At 36.6% G+C, this 18,483-nt stretch overlaps 9 protein-coding genes across 9 annotated transcripts; 5 read left to right on the top strand and 4 right to left on the bottom strand.

The window, feature by feature from the left end:
- The first annotated feature begins 43 nt into the window (after positions 1-43).
- On the top strand, positions 44-1,309 carry B0P05DRAFT_534096 (DNA repair protein RAD51). Its single transcript, XM_051577289.1, has 3 exons — positions 44-128; positions 189-333; positions 387-1,309. The coding sequence occupies exons 1-3, from the start codon at positions 66-68 to the stop codon at positions 1,175-1,177; spliced, it is 999 nt and encodes a 332-aa protein (XP_051436845.1). The 5' UTR covers positions 44-65; the 3' UTR covers positions 1,178-1,309.
- Positions 1,310-1,942: 633 nt separating this feature from the next.
- B0P05DRAFT_534092 (P-loop containing nucleoside triphosphate hydrolase protein) lies at positions 1,943-4,217 on the top strand. The gene is made up of 9 exons (XM_051577288.1): positions 1,943-2,170; positions 2,215-2,272; positions 2,317-2,377; positions 2,429-2,489; positions 2,531-2,812; positions 2,855-3,115; positions 3,161-3,279; positions 3,335-3,377; positions 3,424-4,217. The coding sequence occupies exons 1-9, from the start codon at positions 1,954-1,956 to the stop codon at positions 4,179-4,181; spliced, it is 1,860 nt and encodes a 619-aa protein (XP_051436844.1). The 5' UTR covers positions 1,943-1,953; the 3' UTR covers positions 4,182-4,217.
- A 700-nt stretch (positions 4,218-4,917) lies between these two features.
- On the top strand, positions 4,918-5,718 carry B0P05DRAFT_534089 (uncharacterized protein). The gene is made up of 3 exons (XM_051577287.1): positions 4,918-5,106; positions 5,154-5,560; positions 5,651-5,718. Exons 1-2 carry the CDS (start codon positions 4,940-4,942, stop codon positions 5,416-5,418), a joined length of 432 nt encoding a protein of 143 aa, XP_051436843.1. The 5' UTR covers positions 4,918-4,939; the 3' UTR covers positions 5,419-5,560; positions 5,651-5,718.
- A 217-nt stretch (positions 5,719-5,935) lies between these two features.
- On the bottom strand, positions 5,936-7,774 carry B0P05DRAFT_585392 (uncharacterized protein; the record flags this gene model as incomplete). Its single annotated transcript, XM_051582432.1, has 2 exons — positions 5,936-6,774; positions 7,060-7,774. 2 exons carry the CDS (start codon positions 7,772-7,774, stop codon positions 5,936-5,938), a joined length of 1,554 nt encoding a protein of 517 aa, XP_051436842.1.
- Positions 7,775-8,127: 353 nt separating this feature from the next.
- On the top strand, positions 8,128-9,123 carry B0P05DRAFT_534076 (uncharacterized protein). Its single transcript, XM_051577286.1, has 3 exons — positions 8,128-8,153; positions 8,291-8,516; positions 8,563-9,123. The coding sequence occupies exon 3, from the start codon at positions 8,622-8,624 to the stop codon at positions 9,078-9,080; it is 459 nt and encodes a 152-aa protein (XP_051436841.1). The 5' UTR covers positions 8,128-8,153; positions 8,291-8,516; positions 8,563-8,621; the 3' UTR covers positions 9,081-9,123.
- B0P05DRAFT_534074 (uncharacterized protein) lies at positions 9,107-11,614 on the bottom strand. Its single transcript, XM_051577285.1, has one exon. The coding sequence runs from the start codon at positions 11,608-11,610 to the stop codon at positions 9,178-9,180; it is 2,433 nt and encodes an 810-aa protein (XP_051436840.1). The 5' UTR covers positions 11,611-11,614; the 3' UTR covers positions 9,107-9,177.
- A 363-nt stretch (positions 11,615-11,977) lies between these two features.
- Positions 11,978-12,988, top strand: B0P05DRAFT_25932 (TIM21-domain-containing protein). Its single transcript, XM_051573359.1, has 4 exons — positions 11,978-12,039; positions 12,085-12,239; positions 12,292-12,635; positions 12,680-12,988. The coding sequence occupies exons 1-4, from the start codon at positions 12,023-12,025 to the stop codon at positions 12,770-12,772; spliced, it is 609 nt and encodes a 202-aa protein (XP_051436839.1). The 5' UTR covers positions 11,978-12,022; the 3' UTR covers positions 12,773-12,988.
- On the bottom strand, positions 12,819-14,024 carry B0P05DRAFT_466328 (Septin-domain-containing protein; the record flags this gene model as incomplete). Its single annotated transcript, XM_051574322.1, has 3 exons — positions 12,819-13,212; positions 13,259-13,762; positions 13,804-14,024. Coding segments are annotated over 3 exons (1,119 nt in total), but the record flags the coding sequence as incomplete, so codon positions are not given.
- Positions 14,025-14,464: 440 nt separating this feature from the next.
- On the bottom strand, positions 14,465-15,056 carry B0P05DRAFT_534057 (uncharacterized protein). The gene is made up of 3 exons (XM_051577284.1): positions 14,822-15,056; positions 14,669-14,778; positions 14,465-14,611 (listed from the first exon to the last, which is right to left on the bottom strand). The coding sequence occupies exons 1-3, from the start codon at positions 15,021-15,023 to the stop codon at positions 14,522-14,524; spliced, it is 402 nt and encodes a 133-aa protein (XP_051436837.1). The 5' UTR covers positions 15,024-15,056; the 3' UTR covers positions 14,465-14,521.
- Positions 15,057-18,483: the final 3,427 nt, after the last annotated feature.

Below are 18,483 nucleotides of genomic sequence, written 5' to 3'. Positions count from 1 at the left end.
GGAGAATTTTTTTTTCTTCTTCTTCTTCTTCTTTTGACACATAGTTATTAATATCTTGATTTATCATGTCCCAGAGTCAATTTAATGAAGAAGAAGACGCTGGATATTTACGTATATCCAAGCTTGAAGTATGTATCCTTTTTTTTTCTTTGTACTTTCAAAAAGTGAGTTGCTGATCGATCAAACAGGAATGTGGTATTTCAGCAACCGATGTCAAAAAGTTAAAAGATGCTGGTTTCTATACTGTAGAGTCCATTGCTTATGCACCCAAGAAAGCCTTACTTGCTATTAAGGGTATTTCAGAAACCAAAGCAGATCGTCTTTTGGCAGAAGGTAAAAAAAAAAGAAAATAAGCATAGTTTGTTGATATTGATAAATTGCAATAGCTTCCAAGATTGTGAATATGGGTTTTACTACTGCGATGGATGTTCATCAACGTAGACAAGAAATTGTATATATCACAACAGGTTCCAAAGAACTTGATCGTGCATTAGGTGGTGGTATTGAGACTGGATCTATTACAGAAATTTTTGGTGAATTTAGAACAGGAAAGAGTCAGTTATGCCATATGCTATCTGTTACTGCGCAGCTGCCTATCAGTATGGGTGGAGGACAAGGCAAATGCTTATTTATTGACACAGAAAATACCTTTAGAACTAGCCGTATCTCCTCTATAGCACAACGATATTCATTGGATGCAGAAGAAACACTTGACAATATTGCTTATGCTCGCGCCTTTAATACAGATCACCAAACTTCTCTCTTGATTCAAGCAGCAGCCATGATGTCTGAAGCTCGATTTTCTGTGCTAATTGTGGATTCTGCTATGCACCTTTATCGTACTGATTTCGCTGGTCGTGGTGAATTGGCCGCTCGTCAAACTCATTTAGCTCAATTCTTGCGTCAATTACAACGACTGGCTGATGAATTTGGTGTAGCTGTTGTGATTACAAATCAAGTTGTGGCCCAAGTAGATGGTGCTGCTTCCATGTTCAACCCAGACCCCAAGAAGCCTGCTGGAGGTAACATTATTGCACATGCTTCTTGCACTAGACTTTATCTTCGCAAGGGACGTGGCGAAAATCGTATATGTAAGATCTACGATTCGCCTTCTTTACCTGAAACTGAATGCACATTCTCTATTATGGAGGACGGTATTGGTGATGCAGTCGAATAGTTCTTTTGTAACATAATCAAATTGTAAATTCCCCCTTCTATTCATGCATAATTACAGTATCATAATTTCAGTTTTTTTGTCTTGTAAAAAAAAGCAACTATTTTTGCATGATTGCAAAATTGCAATTGCCATGAGTTTTAAAATGTTCTACTTTTTTTTTTTATTATAGGGCTGAGAATAAGGTGTTTGATCATAAACCAACCCTCTGAACATATCTTTCATCTTTGTTCGATGGAAGAAGTATGTGTCCGTGTCAACACAGAAAATGTGTCTAGTGATTCATTGAGGCATTTGAAGCAATTCCGAAGTGCAAGTTGAGGCATGGATGCATTTTATTTCTTGTGATAAGCTAATCAATCAAACTCCTTAAATTTTAGGAGTCGACTTCCAGCACCAACTCCTTGTTCGGAAAATCAAAGCAGAAGAGTTAATGTTGACATAAAGTGAAAAGCAAAGAATTACCATCCAACATCACCAATTTGAAGCAATTCAAAAAGACTGATAATAATAAATTTATACTATTTAACTTTTGTATCTTTCTATCTAAAACTTCTTTGTGTGTGGGTAGTCTCAGCCTAGGAGTTGTTTGTGCTAAGAACAGATGTGCACTTTTTCTTTTCTCTTGTCTTTGCCACTTTTAGAATTGTATGTCGTTCCTGATTCAATCTCAGTTCAGATACACGACCACACCTTTTTGTTCTCAGCTGCCAAAACAATCGTTTGTTATGCGTATGTTTCTTTTCTTTTCTTCTTTTTTCTTCTCTTTTTTTTTTGTAATGTTTAGGTTAAAAAAGTTACCCAAATTATATACTCGCCCTATAAATGCACGATGGATGGGAACAGCCAGAACTATGGCAACGGCTTCCATAGTTACCCAACAACCAAAAACGCGAAACGTTCCTCGTTTATGGAAAGCAACAGCCTTAGTTGCTACTTCAGTTGCTGCTTTGAGCTTATCAGGTACTCAGGTGTTTGCTTTAGAAGCAAATGAATGTAAGTAACTTGACATATAATTATTTCTCTAACATTTATATCAGCTTTAGGAGATACTATGTGTAAAGCTATTGTTCAGAACGATATGAAAACATTAAAAAAGCAAGTAGACACTCCTCTTTCTTATTTCTAATTCTATAGTATAGACTAGCAGAAGATCCTAATTTCACACCCAATGTATATCATCGTTATGGGTGGACACCATTGGTAAGTTACGTTAGCATGTGATAAATAAATAAACTCATTATGTATCTGCAGCAAGTTGCTGTCATTCAGGATAATGAGCCAATGGTTCAGTTCTTACTTGAAAAAGGAGCAGGTAATAGTGATTTGACAAGGCGAGTGCTTACTCTTTACAAGACCCAAATCTTCAGGATCAATACTACCCTAGATCTCATCAAGCTGCCAATATCCGTCAAGTTGATTTCTCAGAAGACTTACTGCCTTATCGTGATTACCGAGAATATACAGCACTTCATTATGCTGTTATTATTTGTAATCCGACCATTGTAAAAATGCTGCTGGATCGTTTAGCAGATCCACTTGTGCGTAACTCGAATGGATTGACACCTCGTGAATACTTGTATTACGTTGAGAGATTTACTGGCGAACAAAACACGTCGATTGAAGAAATGTTGCATCGTAAGTTGTGAGTTCTATGGAATCAGTGTATTTATTTTGTAGAGAAGGAAACTTCGTATCCTAAAGATAAGGCTGAGCATGATGAACGTCAACGTAAAGCACAACTTCAAAGAGAAAAAGAATACCGCAAAAAACACCCATTAGAAGACGCTTTAAAGGCTCGTATTGTGGGTCAATTAGGTCCTATTCATGCGCTTGCAAGTGCCATTCGACGCAAACAAAATGGCTGGCATGATGAAGAGCATCCTTTGGTATTTATGTTTTGTGGTCCCTCTGGTGTAGGCAAAACAGAGTTGGCCAAAGGTAATCACACGTATTTTTAAAACGATATTTATGTATATATATTAGCATTGGCGCAGCATCTTCATGGCAAGCAGATTGACAAAGGATTTGTTCGGATTGATATGAGTGAATTTCAGCACAAGCATGATGTATCCCGTTTTATTGGTTCGCCTCCAGGCTATGTTGTAAGTATCAGTGCGTATTTCTGCTTGTCCATGCTTAATTACTTGACTCAAATAGGGCTATGAAGAAGGTGGTCAATTGACGGAGAAACTCAAAGAATGTAAGTTCTACAGTATACATTAGAGCGCTGCTAACAACCAGCATAGGTCCAAATGCAGTAGTCCTGCTTGATGAAGTTGAAAAAGCACATCCTGACGTATTGACTATCATGCTTCAATTGTTTGATGAAGGACGTATTACAGACGGCAAAGGCACTACGGTTGAATGCAAAGATGCTATTTTTGTCATGACTTCCAACTTGGCTCAACATGAAATTGCGGATGAAGCTGAACTCTTGAGACTTGAAGCCTCTGTGTCTTCAGATGCGCAATCTACAGGCACTGCTACTGTTGTTGAACCCAAACAACAGCAGCAACAACAAGAGAAGGCAGGTGAACGCCAAATATCATTATCCCGTCAGTTTATTGACAAAACCATCTATCCCATTCTCTATGATCATTTCCACCGCGACGAATTCCTTGGACGTATCAACGAAGTCTTGTTCTTTTTACCTTTCAGTGAAGAAGAATTAAGAGAAATAACCTCAAGAGAATTATCTAGATGGGCAGAAAAGGCAAGAACGCGACACAACATTGCAATTACTTGGGATCCTGAAGTAGTAGATGTCATTGCTAAGGGATATAATATTCGTTATGGTGCTCGTAGTATTAAATATGAAGTAGAACGCAAGGTAGTTAATTTAGTGGCCAAGGCTAATGAAAACGATGATGTATTGGATGGTGGCAGAGTTCATATTGTGGTAGAGAAGTTAGGAGAGCATCGTATTCCTAAGATTGAAATCCCTGAAAGAGGAGGTGATGATAGCAAAAAGTCTAGTATTGGAAGTTGGTTCAGCAAAAATTGACATCGTTTATCTCATTCAAGTAATAAAGAAAAAAGTTTATTTTGATTGTGTATTCTTTCAGCATTTCCTTTTCTATTGGTGGCCTGAAAGTCTATCGTGCATGAGCCATGTTCGCATTTTAACACACACTCAACATTTCACTAGTGCTTTTTTTGTGTGAATATACAATGCAGCTACTTTTCTTAAAGTGTTTAGTTGTCGTAAATTTTATCATTAATCCTTGAAAGCTGTACGGCAGAACAAGTATACTAGACTGCCCGTTCGTATAATAAGAGAAACCTTGTATCACTTCCAAATGAGAATCGTTTGTTTGTTTGTTTTTTTATGATGGAATGATTGTTTGATTCAATCCTGTTATTTCAGGCAATATCAGCATCAAATGAAATAAGGTCTCGATTACATATCTGTGACTCCGAATCAACATTCAGTTCATCTGGCTTTGGATTCAAATGCCTTTTCTGGGAGTTCATTCAATAGGAAATCATGACGAGAACTGATTAATTGAAGCATAAACATGTTCTTGCCAACAAAAAAGAAAATGTTCATGAGCATATCACGAACATGCTCCTGCCCCTTTTTAGACGTTTTTAAACAGGAAAGTGGGCTAAGAAGTTATTGTTTTCTTTAAGCAAAATAAACAAAATGTATTTTAGGATTAAGTGACATCATTTAGAGAAACAAAAAATTTACAAACTGAATGCTGTGTTTTATATTTTTTTTTCCACTTCTTCTTCTCCTTCTCTCTCATAGTACTGCCAATGTCACAAACACAACAAGTAAAATCACAAACCGAAAAGAAACCAATTTTCAATACAGAACCTTGTCCCAGGGCAGAAAGTTGGAGAGATTTATTGCATAGTCTTTATAGTCAACCGCAAGCATGTTATGACGCGATATTAACAAAAGTAAACAAGTTTTGGTCATAGTAAATACTTAGGCAAATACAAACACATAGACTAACTTGCATGATAGTGAAGAGTTCCGTTTTGGCTTTTATATCTTTGCGCTAATTTCTGCTGTGCCAATACTCATTTTCTTGTCATTTATGTTTACTGTCATCTTCTTGACCTCAGCTGTAACCAGTTTTATTTGGATGTTTTTCGTGTTTTCTTCGTTAGCCATTGGTCTTATGTTACTCATTCCTATTTTGTTTGTTACTCTTTTGACAACAAGTATTATTGTCCTTGGCTATGACTTGTATTGCTATTTACTACGATCATACAATCATAAAGATTAATTAAAATTTAAAATGATTGATTGTACCACGAAAAGATGAAAGTATCAAAGTGTAACATTTGCTGCATGAATAACTTTTATAAATTCAGACGATGTTCGTTTTTCTAGACGAAGCAAAATTAATCTTTAAACTTTTAGCTTACCTTTTTTGGACAAAGCGAAAAAGGAAATTAGACAAAATGGAAATTAGTTTTCAGATGAAGTGAAAAATAAAATTAAAATAATGAACTCACCCTGTATCATGGATTGAAAGCAGCGATAACTACTTCGGATTTGTTATTGTCTTTTTCTACTGTCTTTTTCAATAGAAGAAGATCTTTGTCTTTTCTGTTGTTTTTTTTTGGTCTTTGCTTGGCTGATTCTTGAAAATAAATCAGTCTTGCATCATGGTCACATAAACTAAAGAGAATCTCACAAAAGTTGAGGGTGGCGAGTAAGTCCCTGTTCCAAAGACAACGATCTTCTTTCAAGCATTGTTCATTTTTATACCTAGACGACATACAAACATTATCAATAAACTAAGCATAATTAAAAGTTTCATATCTTAAAAGACCATGACGTTTTACGGTTGGATATTTTTCCCTTCTAAAGGGCCTTGGATTCACGATTTCTTTGAAAGTTTCTACATCACCTTTACATACCGGGCATATACTGGATGTTTTGAATTCATCAATCAGGTGTACCAGAAAACCTTCTTTTTGAAGCATTCTTCTCATGCCAACTCCTCTAATCGGTTCATGGAACTTGACATTCCCCGCAGACCAGTTACCAATAACAATAACAGCATCGTTGCCAAAGTTTTTTCTGATATTCTTACAAAGACGTTTGTCAGATTGCTGTCGATTAATGTAGCTTGATAGTTTTAGCTTTCGAAATGGTAACATATTAGTGTTACGTTCTTCTAAAGGTAAGTCTTCATTCGAGTAGTATTCCTGAAGAACTTGAGTCACGGTAGCTTTCTGTCTTATATATTCTACGTATTGATCTTTTATGACTTTGGATGACTTTAAAAGTGAAAGAATTGCTTCTGCATTGCTTACGGCCTCTGGTTTCAGTCTTTCACAAAGTTTCATGAATTTTCTTGTTTTTGTTTCCATGTTCCTTTGATTTCTCATATAACGGTAAGTTCTTTTCTTTTCAACGGTACTGCTTTCGTGCATACAGAACAACATATCACGCCGTCCGAGGTCAATTAAAACACAATTATTTTTGTAAGTTCTTTCTTGAAATTTTTCTTGCGACAGACTTTCTATGTAAGCAATGTCTTCTTCTATCTTCTTATCATTTCGCATGCCGCCTCCAGAACCTTTCTTCTTACTGTCATAGGTCTGCTTCAAAATAGATACGGCAACACCATCTGTGTAAATAGTACCTCTAAACTTCATTTGTTTATTGTCTCATTGAGGCTTCATAGCTTTGGATTTCATGTTCAGTACAGCTCCCCAGATTACTTCTTTGTCTAAGTGGCTAATGACAGAGTTTCTTAACATCTGAGTGTTTACAATATTTGTATCTATAGTCATATAACTAGTTATGAATGTTCTTCTCAGAGGAAAGCAGTTGAACGACTTATTGTAGAGAGATTCAGAACATCGCGTCAGATAATAAAATGTCTTCAGATGCTTCGATGGGTCCGCTTTACAATCATAATAAATAGAATTCTTCTTGAAGTGAGTGTCAGAAGGGTAGCAATCAAAAAACTGTTGAAGGATGCCGACTTCTCGTAAGTTAAAAAGATGTGCTGGCAATTCAGTGATGTTCCTCAGAGAGATGTTCATTTTTACTTTGGTGCACTGGCTTGCTATGGTTTTGACTGCAGTAGAGATTTCGCTTTCTGTGCAATTTTTCTTTTTCATTTCACTTTTCAAAGCGCCAATTCTTTCCTGCTTCTTTAACAGTAGGTTCAAAAACATACGCAATCTGTTCTCGAAATGAAGAGCGACGCCATTCATGTATGCAGTGTGGATTTTCGTAGCTTCATAGCTTCCTATTTGTTGCGCATATTTCAGTTTGATTGGAACATAAGAGGCGAGTTGGCAAAAGGTATCTCGATGCTTATTGATACGTTCCTTGTAACTTCTTGCTTTTTCTTTTCGTTTTGCTTTATCTGGTTTATAGTTATCAAGTAGTGAAATAAAGACTTCTCTAAAGAAATCAACATTGGCAAGGTCCTGTAAAGCAAAATCCATGTTGTTTTCAAGTTCTTGCGTAAAAATATACTTCAAAAGTGCATAAGTATGTGTTACGAGAGTATGTACTTTAAGTACAAGAGATTTGAAACTTGGAATGTATCTTGTTTTCCACTCAATGCCGGTAATAAAACCTTTAACTGTAGTTGTCTTTAGAGGAGGTTCCATAAGAAAAAAAAGAAGAAAGAGTACAGCTGACAGCTTTTTATCTTTTTATTTAGGGTTTCAATCACTGATGTATAATCTTTATTTGAGACCCTACAGATATATGTCTATTTAATTGTGCGTATTTTATAATAATTGAAAATAACTCTGGCTTTTGTCCAGTACCTGAAAAATATAAACATACTTTGCTCAGCAAAAAAATAAAAAAAAAAAAAAAAAGAAACAGCCTGAGTAACAAAAAGTATGATTTGACGTGTATCCAAATTTTTGTGTTCACCTCTCTGCTAATAATCATCCTGCATCATTATTTAAAGGAGGAAGTAACTTTTAATTTCCTTTTCCATTTTGGCATATCAGTAACTTTTAGAAAAGGTTGGTCAAGGTTGGTCCACATACAAATCTCTGATTGGCTGTAATTTGTCTAATTTCCTTTTTCGTTTCGTCCAAAAAAGGTAAGCTAAAAATCTAAAGATTAATTTTGATTCGTCTAGAGAAAACTAACATTGTCTGAATTTAAAGTGAAAATACTGTAGCTCCGAGTATTGTTTATCTTTGCATCAATTCTTTGTCTGAGGATAAGCAATCTAATTCATGTTCTAAACAAGATAAATTTATTTCATCTGTTTAAATATCTATAACCTTGGCTACTTTCATGTCCTCAAGCTTTGTTAGCTCTACAGGCAGCATATACTTTCTTTATGTCATTTTGGCTTAAAGTAGTACCAGACAAAGTGCTACAATGAATGTAAGTACAATAGCTTCATGATATCATGGTGATGATGCAGAAAAAGATCAATTTCTATATAAACAAAGCCAATTTAGCCGCTCATCTATATATAAAATAAAAACAATGCAACAAACTCCTTCTAACGCCACTGCTTTACATGATTTCAAGAATCAGCAAGATAATACTAACCCCCTTCATTATGATACTGGCTTAATCCAAGACCCTACTTCTGGATATGTGAATTATGATGATATCAAAGGCAATACCTACACTTCTTCAGAAACAGCAAATACTACTCAAAACAACAATGAACATGAGCCTAGAATGAGCATTAACCCCAAGCAACATGCTCCTGTAATGGTTGGTCGAAATAATGAACAAGACTCTGTAGAGCAAGTCGACAATAACTCGCTTGAAACAAAAGAGCCCAACACAAGTAATGAACAAAGAAAAAACAATAATAATAAAAAACCTTTAAATACAAGAGGTGATGCTCATCACATTGCTGAACAACCTTCAAAAGGTCTGGGTGGTCTTACCGGCAAACAACCTGTAGGTGAAGTCAATTTCAAGAAAATGTAAATTGTGTCTCTTTGTAAACAATAAAATTTAATTCTCTAACAAACTTTTTATTTTTAAATATTATACATGATTTTTTTTTTGTGTATGTGTATGTAATTTATGCATTTCTGAGTTCGTCCATACGATCCTTTAATCGTTCATAAGAGGTGGTATCGTCAAAAATGTCGCGTACTTTGCCCATCAGACCCTTAAGAATTAAACGAGATTGATAGCGCCAGTCTTCACAAACAGGAGCACCATCAACTGTCTTTTCACCCAAGTTTTCATACATATCTACAGTTTCAAGAGCGACTATAGTCACATCATCAAATACAGTAACTTCAGTTTCAATACGAGGATCATGCATCACAGATCGATAAGCCTTAACAGAAGTCTCGAGAGCATCAACATATCGACATTGCCACAAGTAGAACTTGGCGCAAATCATCCAAATATCGGGCGAATTGGTAATACGGCTCAAGATTACTTCTTCTAATAAACGTTGAACATGGCGAGAAAGACGAGCACCATCACGATCAAAGGGGTCTTTCCAGTTTTGAATCACGTTCTCAACAATCATACGTAACACACCAATGTCTACAGCTTCATCACGTACTTTGTCCCAACGAAGTTCAACCACACGTTGCATAGCGTAAATGGCATCAGCAAATTGACCCACATCAATAGAGACGAATAACAAGTTTTGCCACATTTTCCAGTTGTCAAACTTCATTTTAGTTGCTTGTTTGAGAGCCAAAAAGGCATCCGTCTTCTTGTCCATACGAACATAGATACTGGCCAAGTTACTCCAAGCTTCAGGTTGATCGTCATCTAAAGCAACAACACGTTGGAAGGCACGAGCACCTACTTCCCAGTCCTCAACCATCATGGCAGCACAACCAAGGATATACCAAGAGCCTTCAAAGAGCGGGTTAATAGTAAGTGCTTTTTGATAAGCATCCATAGCTGCCTTGTAGTTCTGACGCTTGTATTCATAAGAACCCAAGCTTCGCATGGCGCGGGCATAACGTTGACCAGAAATCTCCCAAGATTTTCTCCAGTGAGCAGGCTCCGCTTCTAAATCACCTAAGATACACAAGTATTTAGGAGAATCAGGGTTTTCTTCCATCAAACGAGCCAAGACATCCTTTGCTTTTTGAGGCTGCTCCATCATTTGATAACATGAAATGACTTCTTCCCACATTTCAAGACGTTCAAAGATTTCGACAGCGGAACGAACCACACCAAGAGAGACAAAACGACGGGCTAATTCGCGCTCCATTTCCCATTTACTGGGCAATAAAAGATCATAAAAGTAAGCTAAACGTTCTTCAACACCCGAATCTTCTACTTTGATTTGATCGACCAAAGCTTGTAATTGAAGAGCAGCACGTTCAACTGTACGACCCTTGTTAGCTTCCAGACGAGAACGAAGCAATAAGCCCATGGTATGAACCATCCAGTTATTGGCATTCTCAAGCACACGAGTGACATAAGGTACCATTTGTTCTGTGGTGATACCATGATCAGGATTGGTGTTCTTAACATTCAGACAGAAAGCCAATAAAAGACATTGATCAATGACATTCAGGTTACCATGACGTTGCTCGTTTTCTTGCTTGTTTTTGTCGTTTTCAGAGAATTCAATACGGTCCAAAAGTGTATCGTCATTTAGATCCAATTGCTCAGGTCGAGCAGCTTCTTCATCCACAACCTCTTGCTTTTTACTTTCGGCCAATACGACTAATTGCGAAACATCAAATTGTTGGAACTTGGTTCGACGACCAAGAGAACCCGTCAAAGACCAAACGAAACCAGACTCTTTTTGGGCAGCTTCCATCTTTTCCAAAGCTTCCTTGTCTTGGCCAAAGAAGTTATGAATCAAACCAAGTTCAAGTTCATGACGAATTTTAAGTTGTTGGCGAGTTTCATCATCCAATTCCTTGTTAGCTTCCAAATTGCTGTTGCTTTCTTTAGCCAATGCCATCAACTTGTTTTGAAGCGAGCCTGTAAATTCATCCAAGAGTTGTTGTTGAATAAAGACAGAGCGCATTGACCAAAAAGAACCAGTCAATGTTTTACCGCGCACAGCATCCAATACAGAACAAGCAATGACTAACAAACCCAATTGTTGAGTCAAGTGATAGACCTCTTCACTGTCAACAGAAAGGGATGTAAGACAGGACTTGTGTAACAACTGCTCGAAATCATCATTCTTTTGACCATAAAACAATTCAGATACTGAAAAAGAAAGTATCGGACCTGTCCAGTTGACTTGAATAAAGGCGTTAAGACAAGCAATACCAGTTGCAAGCAAGTCGAAACTGTGTTCTTCTAAGGGGATATGAGTGAGTTGGTCGCTGAGCCAGTTTTGAATATCGCCTGTCTTTTTAAGTTCTTCAGCTTCTGGTTGCTTAAACAGGACACTGTTTTTAATCACATTGGCATAGTGACCCTGTTGAATATCGGTCACTATGGCATCCACGGCTTTATTATCAGCTTTGATTTTCTTGCCGAGAATAAGGGCTACTTCGGCGTCTACAAGTGTCATATTGGTCAGAAAAGAAAGATGAAAAAAAATACCAAATTTAAGCTCTTGCTTTATGTAAATGACAAGCCACAATTATTTGTATTTGTAAGGAAAGGAAAATCATGGAATGTTAACATCTCACTGTCACAAATTAACACTTCTTTTTTTTATTCTCAAGTTTTGAATGCACTTAAAATAGAATGCAGCATTTAGTTGATGTCGATCACTGAAAAAAGGGGATTATTGATCATCCCCATAATTTCATAATCAACATTAAGGATTTCCCAAGTCATTTGCATATTGTTCTTTTGAACATGTCGAGCATAAAATAATCAAACTTCTGAAGAGATAAAATCGCCGACTAAATTTAAGCCTAACGCTCTGCCTTTATGCTAAACTATGTTTTTATTCTCTCTTTCTTTCCATATTTATCATGCTTCGTTTATTTAGGTAAAGAGAAACACAGGCAAATATAAACATTAATGTCAATGATAGTAAACAACCAGTAACGCGTCTTTCAAGAACAAAGTTGTCTTGTTTGAATACCAAATCATTCTCTACCCCTGCTCGTCAAGTACCAGTTTCTTCAAAAAAATCAAATTCACTTTCTGCAGTTAAACCATGGAGCGAATTATCTACACCACAAAAAGGTAATATACACATATATATATATATTCTCTTTATTAATACACTATATAATAGTGGTAGCGGCTTCAAAGACAACCATGAATCTCGGTGTGATCGCAGCAGGTGTTACTTTAACAACAGCTATTGTTTATTATATTACTTCTGAATTATTCAGTTCACAAAGTCCTACTAGTATCTTCAATGATGTTGTAGACCGTATTCGTGTTCATGAAGAACTGGTTCAAATCTTGGGTGAGCCTATTAAGGGTCATGGAGAACCAAGCAGAAACAAAAGAAGACGCAACAGACGCATTGCCTCTCAAGAAGTCGAGGATCAAAATGGTGATGCTCATTTATTTATGCGTTTTTATGTAGAGGGCCCTATTAATCAAGGCACAGTGGCCCTTGAGATGATCAAGGTAAGAGTGGGCACCATCATGCATGTATGCTGATTGAATCCTAGGACGATAAAAACAAATGGCAATACAAGCAACTCTACGTTGATGTACCTGGACAAGGATTACCTTCTAAACGTATTTATTTAGAAAGACAATAAAATAAAATAATAGTAAAGAATATTAAATGTGTATATATCGAATAAATTATTTGTTAAAGGAGAAGCCCTTCTTTTTAGCTGTCTTTTCAGGAGTCATAGGTCTGCCTGATTCTAGGCGACGTTTCTTCTCTTCCAAATCAGCACGCTGTTTGTCAAGGGCGTCCTTCATTTCTTTATGACGAGCATATAATTCTTCTTCTGATTGCTTTAATTTAGCTTCCTTTTCTTGTACCTTGGCTTGAAATACGGAGCGCATTTCTGCTTCCATCTTGGCAAGCTTCTGTTCGTGAGCAAGGCGTTCTTCTTCCATCTTTTGAACAGGGTTGACTTCCTTGAATACAGAAGGATCTTGTTGGATACCCATGGCTGTTAATTTCTCGGTACGGTAGTTTTCGTAAAGGACATCGTTTGTGAATTCCTTAAGTTCTTCCATGTGGGTACTACATACGATTGTTAGTATCGGTTGTTTTATGGTGACCTACTTACCGGATCAACATTTGTCGAAGCTTAACAAAGTCACAGTGTTCTTCGTTATCAACCTCAATCACACCCCAAGGATATTTACGACCACGCACACGACGACCACCGTCAATTTCGAATTCCTTGTCAGAACCAACAACAGCAAATGGAATCTTGGACATGATTTCCTTGTTTTCTGCAATGGTTTCTTGATCGTCGTATTCGTACACAGGAGCTTGATAGATTTGAATTTTATGATAAGCAATGTCAGCCAAAATGCGCTCCTTAAAGGCAGCAACTTCTTCTTCTGTCAATGTATCTGCCTTGGCAATCACAGGAATCAAATTGACGCGGGTATGAAGACGACGCATGAATTCGATATCCAAGGGCTTCAAGGCATGGCCTGTGGGTGCAATAAAGTAAAGACAGGCATGAATACGGTTATCCACCATACGACGACGATTCACACGATTTTCTTGCTCAAGATAAGCATCAAATCTTGATTCAATATTGTCCAAGATAGGCTTCCAACTATAATGGGTGAATAAGACACAAAGAACGTGTTGTATTACCTTTCTTCATTATTAACAAAATCACCAAAACCTGGTGTATCAACCACAGTCAATCTCAATTTAACACCGTTTTCTTCAATGTCTGATGTGATAGATTTGATCTCCACTGTCTGACTTGTTTCATGAGTGAGTTCAACTGTTTCTTTGGGTGGATACAATTGTGTATTGAATAAGGTGTTGACCAAAGTGGATTTACCAAGACCAGATTCACCTTTTAAAAGTCAGCCTATGCTCTTTTGTGCGTATGTATGTAGCTCCCTTCAACCCCTCCCCTCCTCCTCCTTATTACATTACCTACTACCATAGTAGTGAATTGAAATCCCTTTTTAACAGATTTACGGTGAACTTGGTTAGGAAGGTTGGCAAAACCAACATAACCTTGCAACTTTTTACGCAACACAGTGATCTATAAACAGATGATGAACAAAAGAAAAAAAAAAGACTCATTCAACAACTTACACCAGAAGGATTATTTGTTTGGTCTAAACATAAATATAAGAATTTGTTGTCAATGTGTATATATTTTTTACTTACCAGACATTATTTTAAAGATAAAAAAGAAGAAGAAAAAAGGGGGGAAAGAATGTAAACTGGTCCTTTTGTATAAAAAAAAAGAAGAAAAAGGAGAACTTTATGTAGGAGAAAAGAGGAAAAAAAAATATATATTTAAATTGTGCCTCATAAGAATGTTGTAGTACAACTAATTTGGCACGAGTTTTTATTCACTGTCATTATCTGTATCACCGTCAGAGCCATTGACTTCACTGGACCATTTTTTTGTTCTTTTGGCATTTCTTTCTTTGATGACCTATGTAGAGAGCAAACATTATGTTATGTATATATATAAAAATATATTGTCACATACTTCTTTATGGATCTTCTTTTCTAATTCACTAGATCGAAGGGCTTTTCTCATAATATGTACATTGCGCTTCAATTGTTCTTCAAGTATATCTTCTTGCTGATTTAATTTGTCTATACTGTTGTGAGCAACTGATCATTTGTAAGGACAACTTACCTATAGGATTCTCTCGCTTTCTGATTTCTTCTTGTAATAAGCGTGTCTTTTGGTGTCGGCCATATCTATTTTCGTATTTCACTTTCTTGATACCTTTGTTAGTCTTTGGCAACTTGATCTTTTTGCTGTCTAGCTTGTCATTCTTTTTGCTTTTAGGAGCTGTCAAAAGATCCAAGGATTGTCTTGCTAATCGTGAGGACATGTTGATCTAATGAGAGAAAAAAAAGAAGAAAAAGGAAAATGAGGCTTTTACTTAATTTTTTTTTCTTTGAAATTAAGGCATAAATGAACAATGTGAGCTTTACTTTGTAAAACGACGAGTTAAAAGATGTTATTTACTAAAAATAATTCATCATAAAGAGACTGCTTCTTAAGGGCATAAGTGTGGTTCAAATAACGAATAATCATGTGGAAAAAAGTTGGACAGTACTCAACATCAGGGACTAGAATTTAAAATGATTTGATGAACCTATTTGAAAACGTAAAAGGTTTTCGTTATGTTGATTGACACTATGACTTTAATAGAAATAGCTACTCAATTTGTTGTAAAAAACTTTATCATATGTATAAACATACTTAAAAAAACGCTCATTAGATAGAATCTTGCATTAACGATAAGCTATCACAAACCTTCATGGATCCTCCATAGGTCAAAAAATGAGATTCACATAACAGCCAAACTGATGGTACCATTCGATATCTTGACTCGAAAGAACATGTTTTAAACATAAAAATGAGTTATTTTGATAATGCAGTTGTCGAGCAATGGTCATATTCGTGGCGAACCTTCAAGTGTAACCGGTTACTCTGTTCGTCAAAGAAAAAGAAAAGAAATGCCGGTACTTTTGAATGTCGATGAAGCCAGTGGTTCTGAGGTACCTCTTGAAACATGTTAATCAGCGAAAAGTAAAGCAAGTTGGCTAGGGGCACATTATCAAGTTTGAAGTTGATACCAAAGTGATTAAAGGCAGCATAAATACCATTGACAACTGAAGTGGGATGACAAAGACCATGACGGCGAAGAGTTCTAGAGAAAAAGGGTAGCAATGTATTGTCAGCATCTGAAGACATGATGCTAAAGTGTTCTATCATAAGCACTCGGAGCTGAGTAGGTAGATTAGACGAACTAAACAGAGTAAAGACCCATCTCATCTGCAGCACCAAGTATTGTGTGATAGGGTTGAGAGCTCCTACACCACCTTGATCCTTAGGGAGACATAACTGGTCAAAAGAAATATAAGGAAACTTCTTTTGCCACACGTAGGCATAGATAATCGAACGAAGTTCATTCAGAAATCGCTTGGTAGGCGCAAACAGCCGCAAGCAGTACCAAATTTTGGATAAAATCAAAGTGTTGGCAACGGTAGCTCTTCCTTGAAGCGAGAAATGACGCTGAGAATAACCATGAACCCGTGTACGCACTTTTTCCAATAGGATATCCTGGACACGATTCCGTTGAGAATCTGTGTATGGCATATAAAAGCCAAGGTATCGAAAAGCAGAAGGGGAATGATGGTGGTAGTATGTTTCGATATCATGGCTCAAAAGCAATGATTCCCAAGATTCTGACTTGACACCACTCAATGAGAAAGCTTCCGTCTTGTGCTTGTTAAATCTTGCATTTGATACAGCACTATATTTAGTCAAGTGATGTTGGAGACGCATAAAATCAGTGGCATCCTTGACAAACACACAGATATCATCAGCATATGCGATGCACTTGATCTATTGAAACGTAGTGCTCATTGTCGGGACATATCCTTGATATGTAGGGTCTTGCTGGATTGAAAGAATCAGCGGCTCCAAAGCGATGTTGAACAATAAAGGGGACAAAGGATCACCCTGCCTTAACCCACGTCGCTGATGTACTGGATCCGTAAAGGATCCGTTGACATTGATTGCTACGGAGTTATCAAAGAACAAATTATAAATATTCTGTATAAATAAGGTAGGAAAGCCTAGGAGCACAAGAACTTGTTGAAGATATGTTGGTAATATTCAATCATAGGCTTTCTCCTGGTCGAGAAGCAAACCTATACCTTGATGATGTTCATATCTTGCTTGTTGTAGAACTAAGTGGACGTACATCCCATTTTCGCCAACAAAACGTCCTTGAATGAAGCCCTTTTGAAGCGGGTTAATAATTCGATTCATTATAGGAGCTAGACGTTGGGTAATGAGCCTTGTGAAAATTTTACCATCACAGTTGATCAATGAAATTGGTCTCCAATTTTTTAATTCTGACAAATCACCTTTCAATAATGCAGGACGTGTCATGTACATAGCGTGTCTGTTTATACCACCATACTGTTCCATCAGAGATGATGTTGGGTAGTCATAAGGTGGATAAAATACAACATATTGGTATAAAATGGACTTGACAGTGTCTGGAAATAATTCAAATGCTTCTTTGATGGTCTTGAAGACAGGCGTATGATAGAGCGTAAATGTCATGATGCGGATATGATGATCAGGGTCATTCAAGAGTCGAGAAAATAGGTGAGATGCAGAAGGATGTTTTATGCTGGGTAAAAGTACTTTCTTAATCAACAGACAGACAAGCCAGACCCAAGAATCACCTGTAGGCATCACTGTGAGTTGAGCTGCGTATTGTTCTAAATAAGCTGTGTCTTTCTCAGGCTGATAAAATAAGAGCAATTGTCGAGTCAAGATAATCATGTCGATAGGACCAATAAGATACTCATCAAAGATAGCATTGTATTTGTCTGAATACGTTCTGCACTCTTTAAACGAAGACGCTCTTGTTCTCGTTGTTTTCTTTCAAGTTGAGCTTCGACCATAAGCGACTTCTTATCATCGACTTTTCTAACACTACCCAAGTTGATGTTGCGTCTTGGTTTATAGTTGCCTTCAAAACTGAAATTCATAATGAGAAAGAAAGAAGGAAGAATGAAAAAGAATTAGTAATTCAACATGAAAATCAAGCTTTTATTAAAAAAAAATCAAGCTTTTGCTTAGAACTGCATAAAGACGTAATTTTATGGCTTTGGCTTAGTGACAAAAGCTGTATATTGATGTAAGGAACACAGCAATCTTGCTGTTAAAATCTTGAACAAATAGGCAAAAATGTTTACGAGGTTTTTCGCTCATATCATGTCAGTTTATAGTATAACTGTTACGTAAACATATTCACCAAAAACCAGAGCCTCTGGCATTCATTTTGAGTACTTGAGCTTGTTGATAGCTCTATTTTTCGCTCCATAGCGTCGAAAAAACACTAAGAGTTGTCAAATCGAGCTTTTTTCATGAGTAGTTCTCTCTGGTCGAAAGGTCGTTTTGATCAAATTTTACAACTCGCTTTTTTTTCCAAATCAACTCTAAATGCACCATAAACCCTAATAGATACTGTCTGTAGATATCTAGAGCATTCATGAGGGCATAGACAGGGTTTATGCTACCTTTGTGTGGTTATGCAATCTCATGTATTCGTATGTTCTTTTAGTATTTGCAGTGTTTTCTTTAATTCGATATTTCCCCGAATCATTGAAGTAAGATATACCAGTTTTTATCTTTAAATAGCAAGAAGACAGATATTCTTCTTGTATGAGTCATTATCTACAACTGCAAATCCCAGACGGCTATTATGGTTTATATAAAGAGATAAATTAATAAATCTAAATAACATCGTCTTTATGCAAATC

The sequence above is a fragment of the Gilbertella persicaria genome (genome assembly GCF_025201335.1).
Source record: "Gilbertella persicaria strain CBS 190.32 chromosome Unknown B0P05scaffold_11, whole genome shotgun sequence".
Lineage (NCBI taxonomy): Eukaryota > Fungi > Mucoromycota > Mucoromycetes > Mucorales > Choanephoraceae > Gilbertella > Gilbertella persicaria.
This window is presented reverse-complemented; position numbering and strand designations above follow the sequence as displayed.

Bases quoted from the DNA above. Each gene is read 5' to 3' on its own strand.
- B0P05DRAFT_534096 (XM_051577289.1), top strand. From the start codon at position 66: ATGTCCCAGAGTCAATTTAATGAAGAAGAAGACGCTGGATATTTACGT. The intron at 129-188 runs GTATGTATCCTT...TCGATCAAACAG, and splicing joins TACGTATATCCAAGCTTGAA to GAATGTGGTATTTCAGCAAC. The intron at 334-386 runs GTAAAAAAAAAA...AAATTGCAATAG, and splicing joins AGATCGTCTTTTGGCAGAAG to CTTCCAAGATTGTGAATATG.
- B0P05DRAFT_534092 (XM_051577288.1), top strand. From the start codon at position 1,954: ATGTTTAGGTTAAAAAAGTTACCCAAATTATATACTCGCCCTATAAAT. The intron at 2,813-2,854 runs GTAAGTTGTGAG...TTTATTTTGTAG, and splicing joins GATTGAAGAAATGTTGCATC to AGAAGGAAACTTCGTATCCT. The intron at 3,280-3,334 runs GTAAGTATCAGT...TGACTCAAATAG, and splicing joins GTTCGCCTCCAGGCTATGTT to GGCTATGAAGAAGGTGGTCA.
- B0P05DRAFT_534089 (XM_051577287.1), top strand. From the start codon at position 4,940: ATGTCACAAACACAACAAGTAAAATCACAAACCGAAAAGAAACCAATT. The intron at 5,107-5,153 runs GTAAATACTTAG...CTTGCATGATAG, and splicing joins GTAAACAAGTTTTGGTCATA to TGAAGAGTTCCGTTTTGGCT.
- B0P05DRAFT_534076 (XM_051577286.1), top strand. From the start codon at position 8,622: ATGCAACAAACTCCTTCTAACGCCACTGCTTTACATGATTTCAAGAAT.
- B0P05DRAFT_534074 (XM_051577285.1), bottom strand. From the start codon at position 11,610: ATGACACTTGTAGACGCCGAAGTAGCCCTTATTCTCGGCAAGAAAATC.
- B0P05DRAFT_25932 (XM_051573359.1), top strand. The intron at 12,240-12,291 runs GTAATATACACA...ACTATATAATAG, and splicing joins ATTATCTACACCACAAAAAG to TGGTAGCGGCTTCAAAGACA. The intron at 12,636-12,679 runs GTAAGAGTGGGC...ATTGAATCCTAG, and splicing joins TGGCCCTTGAGATGATCAAG to GACGATAAAAACAAATGGCA.
- B0P05DRAFT_534057 (XM_051577284.1), bottom strand. From the start codon at position 15,023: ATGTCCTCACGATTAGCAAGACAATCCTTGGATCTTTTGACAGCTCCT. The intron at 14,779-14,821 runs GTAAGTTGTCCT...ACAACAGTATAG, and splicing joins AAAGCGAGAGAATCCTATAG to ACAAATTAAATCAGCAAGAA. The intron at 14,612-14,668 runs GTATGTGACAAT...CTCTCTACATAG, and splicing joins AAAAGAAGATCCATAAAGAA to GTCATCAAAGAAAGAAATGC.